This window comes from Triticum aestivum, chromosome 7A (assembly GCF_018294505.1).
Source record: "Triticum aestivum cultivar Chinese Spring chromosome 7A, IWGSC CS RefSeq v2.1, whole genome shotgun sequence".
Taxonomy (NCBI): domain Eukaryota; kingdom Viridiplantae; phylum Streptophyta; class Magnoliopsida; order Poales; family Poaceae; genus Triticum; species Triticum aestivum.
Genome location: NC_057812.1, coordinates 702,000,082 through 702,008,472, shown reverse-complemented (window position 1 = coordinate 702,008,472; position 8,391 = coordinate 702,000,082). Strand labels below are relative to the sequence as shown.

Below are 8,391 nucleotides of genomic sequence, written 5' to 3'. Positions count from 1 at the left end.
AAAAAAGAACCTCTGCATTCATGATTCACGTATGACTGCTTAAGTCCAAGAATTTATTGTGTCTTGTTGAATTTGCAGTTGCACTAATGCATTATCTTAATATTGTGCTTCTCCTTTTTTTGCGGGGTAAATACTTGTATTTTTTTTGATTTTCTATTTTTCATCTAATTCTATTTTCTATTATCTATCACCACTTAAATAATAAAGCCTCATATAACTTAACAGCATCATTTCAAGTATGAAATTGCTTACCACACGTACCATGTGGTGGGGTAAATACTTGTATTTGTCAACCAATACCAGGATTACAATCAACATACTTGTATTTGTCAACCAATACCAGGATTACAATCAACTTTGCTAAGTTCAAGTGCTACTGGTGGACCAGAGAGCAACACTACAGTTCTCTTTTCAGTTCTAGCAAAGTTTGCCAAATAGTTTGCTACAATATTTTGGCTACGCTTAATCATTGTTTTAAATATGGGCTATGCCAAATAGCGACGGTCCTCCAAATAAGCTATAGCGAGGCCATAGCCGGCTATTTCATAACTTTTTCATAGAATTGTACATGAATTCTATAGCCTATCATTTAGCGGCACCCTGCACAAACTGCTATAGCGGGGCTATAGCCAACTATTTAAAACTTTGCGCTTAATACAAGTTTTATAAAGAGAAAGCAAATATTTAATCTCTGCCACTAACGAAGCTAACACCGACCTATCATGGTCATTATCCTTTAGTAAATTCACCATTGATATTGGTGCTTATCGCCTAATAGAAGAAAGGAAAATCCTTATATTTTGCATTTAGCCACATTTATTTGGCTTGACTGTGAAAATCAATGGCGCCTTCTTACTGCTACATCTGTGCAATGTCCTTGTTATACTGATCTATCCATGCATGCATGATCTCAACTTCCTGTCTCCTTTGTTCTACAACCCATTCTGGATCATCCTTGGTTGCAGATCTCAAGTCCAAATGATGGGCCCCTGAACATGACCACCACAAGAAGTAGCCAATGTAAGTCAGTTGCAGAATACTTTTGAGCTTTCATATTTTCTTTAAATTCATGTTTACCTTTCTCCGTCACAAGAGCAATGATGCTGGATGATATGTTCTTCAGTACTCTGGTAGAAGTTTGGAAGGAAAACTATTATTATTCTTTACTGTGGGTAAAATTGCTACCTCTGAATGGTCGAAACTATCGTCATCAATAGATCAGATGGTGAAATCTTGTAGTCCTACCCGCCTCGACTCCACGGGTCTCGCATCCCGTTGGAGAAGATGATGTTGCTCCCAAACCTCTTGAGAACCTTGTCAATATTCTGCAGTGGGTTGTGCAATGCATGCAGTACCAGGTGAGCACATGCCACACAAAGAAATGCTGCTACTAACGGTTCGTATGCAAACACTGAAAATCTGAAACAAAAACTTACATGGCCACCATATTCAGTAGTGATCCAATGTATCCTCGGACGAACTCTGTAGTACGTGAGGCAGCCCTCGGAATTGTTCTCGTAACTGAAGCTGAACGGTGGGAACATGCTCTCATTGGACACGATCATCGGCATGACCATCTCTGTGCAGGCCTGCACAAGAGTTTGTTTCAGCAAACACATAAATGATCCTCTCAAGCTTCCAGTGTTATCACTTATGTGAGTCAGGCTTGTACCTGCCAACCCCAGCCATCGAGGTCATGAGGGTCATCGCCACCCTCCATCTCAAAGCATTTCTGGTCGCCTGAGTAATTGTAGTACAGGCTCGCCGCGGCGAAAGCTTTGTCGATGATGTCTGCTCCCGCGGGAAAAGAATCAATGATCTTACACATCTGCAGAAATGTCAGGAGAAATGCTCAGCAGGTAATAAAAACAGGTTCACGGAATCAGTTTGGTAGCTCTGAGTAATGCAGGCGAGAATAAGGGTTATAAGGTAGTAGGTTACAAGTGGCTAACCTCCTTCACAGGGTAAGCAGGCAGATTCATCATGAAATTGGCTGGGGTCGGATAGTCCACCATGGCGGTGTAGGTGAATGCATTCCATAGCCAGTTACTCAGCGAATCAGCGGACTGCACGGTCCTAAAAGTTGAGGGATAACACAACGTCATGAACCCGGGTCAGTAATCATCCATTCGTTCAAGCGCTGTTCATTAGTTCACCACTCAAGCAATCTTGTCAAGATGAGGCTTTCATATTCAGTCATGTATGCAATCCGAGTCGCATATCCTTTGGACTTAATGTACATTCTCTTATCTTTCAAGTCGTCTTTTTTCATGTATTTATTGCCTACAAGGTTTTGACTATTTATTTGCTTTACTTACACTTCACACATAGAAAAAAATTACCTGCAGTCTTAATCTCTTATATTTTTTCTCCCTACAGTAATGAATTTTATACTGTGGGGTTCTCCCCAACGGTTTTCATTCAAAAAAAAAAAAATTATCAGTTGCACAAAGCTTACTTGCAGGCCCTGAATGTTTTGCTGAGCTCCAAGAGGCCTGTGTGGTTGGATCCCCGATCATCAAGCACATCCCAGACCGCCTTGATGACACTGAAGCAATTCAGGCTCTCAGACTGCAAAATTAGTTGGATGTCACAAATACATTTATCTTTTTGGAAAGTTGACATGGGACAGCTATTAATCAAGCATCAATCAGACAAAGATGCCACTACAAAGTGACTCATCGTTCCTTTCCCTTGTCATATCTTGTCTCTACCGTATTAGTAATAGCTGTGTCATCAAGCATCAATGATGAAGAAAATACATCAATTTGCATACAAGTGAGGACCTTATATCTTGTCTCTACCATATTAGTAATTGCTCTTTGGTGCGGTTGAGCGTCGCAATCAATCTAATCAAAAACTGAATCATTACTTCATTAGCCATTTCAATCACGAACTTAAATTCCATGTATTATTTTCATGAGAAATTCTAATAAAAAAACCTGTTAGCTACATGCTCATGAAGAAAAGCACCATCACCAATTCATAATCCGCTAAGGTGCCGCCAGGGTAATGACAACACGAAAACAAGTGAAATTCAGAACTAATAGTAATTCAGAGTTGACATCGCCGATAAGTTTGCACCAGACGGACGTATCTCATGACCAATAATTTGACAGGTGACACTGGGCCATCCATCCCCGAAATTCTTTTGACCAGCTTATTTGTGAGGAAATGAAAGAAAAAAAAAGCACAATGATGTTATGCAGTAGTAGTGATTAATTCCCATTGTTACCTTGAAGTCTTCCGAGATGGCGTCGTAGAAGCTAGACCACGGGGTGATGTCGTCGAACTGCAGGATTGGTGCAGAGGACGCCAAGGCCCCCATGGCGACATGAGGATACTTGAGCCTGAACCATGAAGCTAGCACTAGAAACAATAGGCATAAAATAATTTACTCCTCTGACAACATTCTTAATTATTAGTGTAGATTAGCTCATCCTAATTTTCTCTTGAAAAATTGTCCACCCTCATGTTGCACGCATGGATATATAGTACACGGAGACACGTTAGTGATCGACTTACTGCCGCCGTAGGAGCCGCCGAAGACGACGACGGGGGCGTCGACGGCGGAGAGGTTCTGCTTGAGGCTGGTGATGAGGACGGCAAAGTCGGCAAGTGCCTGCGTGGACGTCAGGTAACCGAGCGTGTCTGGCGACCTGTACGAGTCGTTCCCCAACGGGATCGACTCCCCGTAGAACCGATGCTGACAAATGTCAAAAAGTTGAACATGAAAGTTATTGCTGTTACTGATTGGTACTTTAGTAGTAGGACAACAAAACTGCCTACAAAAGTGATTGCTGCTCAATGGTGTCTTGTCTGGAGGGAACCAATAGGACAACTAAATTTTGGACGAGGGGCAGAAAGGGTACCTCGATGAAGACGAGGAGGGCGCCGAACTGGGGCGCGATGTCGAACATGAAGCCGGTGTTGGTGGCGAACCACTCGATGTCGCCCTCGTTGCCGGTGTACACGAACAGCGGGCCGGTGGTGGGTTTCCGCCGCCAGAAGGTGTCGTTGAGGAGGTACTTCTGGGAGAAGAGGTGGGAGGAGTTGGGCGTGAAGGTAAAGTGGTCCAGCTCCTGCAGGAAGTAGTGCGCCGTGAACGGCTCCGCCGTGCCGTTGTCCGTCGCCGCTGCGGCTGAGGCCGTGACGGCGGCGGCGGCGTACCTGCCGCTCGAGTGCCTCCGATGCAGGGGAGCGAGTCCCACGGGGAAAAGAAGAGGCTGATGGGTGGGGCGCTTGGAGGGGCTCGCTGCTGTTGCTGGCGCAAACGCTGCGACGAGGAGGAGGAACAGCGCCAGGATGACAACGGGGAGCGAGCAAGAGGCTGCCATTTTTGCCCGTCGGCCCTCCGGTAGTGTGGTGTGGTGTGGGGTTTAAGAAGGCGCGGGTGCGTGAGAGACTGAGACGAGACGGTCGTGTGCGCCCGGGCTCGGGCCTAGGTTTTCTGGGTCGGGCTTTGGTAGGCCTAGCCCGAAGCCCGGCCTGGCCCAACGGATGGCCAGGTATAGCGCCAAACGAGCAATGCTAGACTGAGTTTTTACGTAAATCAACGTGGAGAATTGTGATTTGGGTTAGGGGGAGGAACGACCCACTCCACTGAAATTCGGGGATGAGTGAATCAGTGAATTAGTTGGAAGTGTGTGGCTCAGTGTGTCATTCAATTAAGATTTAACCAAGTTTCATTTAATTCACCAAACATATAAAAAAGAAGAAGGAACAAGTTTAAAAGAAAATTTTGCACGGATATCTCCACATAAGATCTCACGGATAAACTATCAACTGAGACTTGGTTAAGTAGGTGTAAACCCAACATACGTAGGTGTAGGATTTTCACTTAATTAACATTGGAGGAGTATATACTCTTGTCTGGTTCGTCAGCCATGGATGCAATGGACGAACCCGGGTAGAGAAACAGACAAAAGAACTCGCACGCTCCTCAGGCGCTTCCGCGAGCGACCAGGACCGAACCATACCTGCCATGAGCGTCACACTCCTCCACCCCTCCTCCCTAGACGCCGCCGGTAGGCGTCGCCGGGGCCATTTCTTTCTCCCGCTCGGGGTGGGGCGGCGCGGACGGCCACTCCCACTACTAAAAAAACACTTATAGATAGAAGTTTACGTAGCGTTTATAGATAGAAGTTTACGTAGCGTTTGTTTATAACCCCACGCTACTACTAGTTAGTAGTAGCGCTGGCTATAAAGAGCGCTATTGGTATCGGTTAGCAACAGCGCTTGTTACACAGCATCACGCTACTGCTAAGTGTAATACACCACACCCCGGTCAAAAAATAGCAGCAGTGTCTGTCGTCCAACCTGCGCTACAACTAGTGGGCCTAGCAGTAGCGCTGGCCCATTTCCCGCGCTGCTGTTAAGCCCACTAACCCCCGGCGCCCCCCGGCCCGGCCGGCCTCATCTCACTCTCACTCACACTCCCACACTCCGGCCCTCTCGATCCCCCGCGCGCCGCCGTCGACCCCCGCACTGCCGTCCTCCGCGCCGGCCCTCCTCCCTGCGTCGGCCGCCCTCGCCCGCGCCAGCCTCCTCCCCGCCGGCCACCCAGCTCCCCCGCGTCGGCCACCCTCCTCCGCCCGCCGCCCCGGCCCCCGCGCCGGCCCTCCTCCACCGAGAGGTACTCCTCCCTCCTTCCTCCTCCTCCCTCCCTCCCTAGTTATAGTTATTAGAGTAGTTATTTTGAATTCTGTAGTTGAAAAAAATGTAGGTTATTAGAATAATTTAGGTTATGCATGATCGAACCCTTGCTTGGAGAGATTAGGTATGAACCCTAGTTAATTCGTATGAACCCTAGGTTTTTAAATTTAGCTAGGTTTTAAAGTTAGGACATAAATTTAGCTATGTTTTTAATTAGGTGTAGTTAATAGAATTTAGTTGTTTTAAGTGTATTTAAAAGAGTTTTAGGTGTTTTAGTTGTTGTAGCTGTAGTTAACAGAATTTTAGGTGTTTTAGTTGTTTTAGGTGTAGTTAACAGAATTCTAGGTATTTTTTTAGTTAAAGCAATTGTTGTTATTTTTTAGTTAAAGCAATTTTTCCTGTTATATGCAAATTTGCAGTGGACATGTCATATTTTTCCGAGTGGCCTATGTTTTGCCAGAAATGTCAATTCGTTTACGTTCTAGCAAATTTCAGGCGCTCGATATGTCCTGTTTATAGCAAAGGTCATGCCAAATTTTTCTTATTGTGTTTATTAATTTTGTTTTCATAATTAAGCATTTTGTTCTCGACGTCGACGATGCCTATCCCGCATCCTCGTCGTCGACTCGGTGGAGGACTCCTGGTTGAGCCGAGGGGCCATGTCCGGGACTGGGCTCCGCCGGGCTGGTACTGGGTTGTGCTACCTTCTGGTGAGCGCAGCTTAGTGAGGAGCCAGCCCGTCGTAGACCCGGAGCTTCTTTGGTGGCGGTCACGTGGGCCTGCATCGGTGGAGAGGCTTGAGTCCCCCGCGCAGGTGGTACAGCACCGTGTCACGGAGGAGAACGCGCACGTCCAGCGCTACTTGGTTGCGTTGGCGAACGGCCGATTCTCCAATACCTGGCAGATTCTTTGGGGATCTCACCGGAGCTATGATCCGGTGATGGTTCCTTCTCTTTGGGTGTCCACCACGGCCCACTGAACCTAGAGGAGCTATTATTCGAGATGTATTAGTGATATTATATGATGATCTTTGCTACAAACTACTATATATGTATTCATGATGGATTATATGATGATCTTTGCTACAAACTACTACAAACTACAAATTTTAGGTGTTTTAGTTGTTATATGATGATCTTTGCTACAAACTACTATATATGTATTCGATGATGGATTATTAATTACCTATTAGGAAATGTCTGACGACGAAAGGGAATTCGCTATGTGCGAGTACTGCGAAGATAAGCCCGGTCTGTGCGACAGGCCTCACTTGGTAGAAGGTCGGCGCTTCAGCATCAAGCTCCAAGAGACCTTCGATGTTGAAGCGGTACGCAACGACGACAAGTGTTTTTTGTTATTTTTTGCACGACTTCTCTGCTTCTTCAACGTGTAATTTCCGTCTTTTATAATTCAACTAGCTTATCCCATGCCATGCAAGACGCTATGTCTTGGAAAAGATGAGTTTTGAAGGTCATGAAAGAATGGAGACAAAGATAATTCAACTAAGGACCCATCATGGTTATGATTTTGCTGTAAATCTATGCAATTATGTGAACTCATCCAATTTTGGTTGCCTGAATTGGGAAGCCCTTTGCAAGGCGTATGATTTTCATGAGGGTATGCTTCTCACCTTCGATCTTGGTGTTCCTGACACCGATGAAAATGATATGACCATTTGGGTCCTTGTTGAGACGCTTCCAGTTCTACCGCTGTGTGAGTTTCTTAAACATATTTACTAAGTAATTAATATTGTTTATTTCAAAATATTTGACAGTTTATTTCCATTGACAACTTATTTTCATTCTTCAAAAAATGTATGGAAAATGCTAGACAGAACCTACTACTACAATGATGAAGCACAATTAACTTATAAGGAGCAAGATGGTCTTATCGCATTTTTTACTGATATTGAGAATTACAATAGCTATTATCAAACTCCTCCACATTATGGTCAATACGTGCCACTAGTGCACATGTTGAACTACGGTAACATCAATGGAGATATCATGGTAAGATTTTTAACTATTACGACATCTGTGCATCTTTTGCATAAATTCTTCTAAAACTAAACTATATTGCTAACTACAAAGTTATTACTATGTTTTTTAACAGAAAATCCCAATGGATTGTGTGCCTCATCTGATGTTGACGAGAGGTCGCGTTAATGTTATGAGCTTACGGCCACCATGGCCAGGTCAGCCGCAGTATCCACATCACTCATGTCCATACCGGATTCCTAAAAGCGAGGAAGCCATGATAATAGATGATTTCAAAAAATGTTTGAACCATCGTAGAGAGCTACTTGGAAGCAACATTGTGCGTAGGCCAAGACTTGGAGACAAGATGATCTCCATTCTTTATTATGGAGAGTCAATTTTCCTTAATGCAGCGTCAATGCCTATCTTGTTTTATGATATTTTACCTAAGAGAGGGTAGAGTAGGTCCTATGAGAGGAGTAGGTCGTAGCTAGAATGTGTTATTATGTGCTACAATGTGTTAGAGTTGATGATGATGATGAGGAGTTGTGATTATGACTAGTGACCAACTTGTTATATGATGTCTCATTGACGAACATTGTTTGATGATGATGACAAGTGGTAATGAATATGCTATTTAAATAGACTAGTTCATGATGAGTTGTTATTGTATAAAAGATATGTCTGTTTAAACATGTACATCGCCAAAATGCTAAAAAAACATAAATGTTAGCAGTAGCATGGGCCTGAAAACGCGCTA

At 44.4% G+C, this 8,391-nt stretch overlaps 1 protein-coding gene across 1 annotated transcript; it reads right to left on the bottom strand.

Annotated features, from left to right (window-relative positions):
- Positions 1–503: 503 nt before the first annotated feature.
- On the bottom strand, positions 504–4,350 carry LOC123149480 (lysosomal Pro-X carboxypeptidase). The gene is made up of 10 exons (XM_044569134.1): positions 3,873–4,350; positions 3,526–3,706; positions 3,236–3,369; positions 2,459–2,571; positions 1,953–2,076; positions 1,673–1,828; positions 1,437–1,589; positions 1,246–1,325; positions 1,078–1,127; positions 504–989 (listed from the first exon to the last, which is right to left on the bottom strand). The coding sequence occupies exons 1-10, from the start codon at positions 4,335–4,337 to the stop codon at positions 859–861; spliced, it is 1,587 nt and encodes a 528-aa protein (XP_044425069.1). The 5' UTR covers positions 4,338–4,350; the 3' UTR covers positions 504–858.
- Between the last annotated feature and the right edge of the window lie 4,041 nt (positions 4,351–8,391).

What these genes read in the sequence shown, in the direction of transcription:
- LOC123149480 (XM_044569134.1), bottom strand. Translation starts at nt 4,337, where the DNA reads ATGGCAGCCTCTTGCTCGCTCCCCGTTGTCATCCTGGCGCTGTTCCTC. An exon ending in TCGATGGCTGGGGTTGGCAG is followed by an intron (nt 1,590 to 1,672) that starts GTACAAGCCTGA and finishes ACTCTTGTGCAG; the next exon opens with GCCTGCACAGAGATGGTCAT. An exon ending in CTACTGAATATGGTGGCCAT is followed by an intron (nt 1,326 to 1,436) that starts GTAAGTTTTTGT and finishes AACCCACTGCAG; the next exon opens with AATATTGACAAGGTTCTCAA.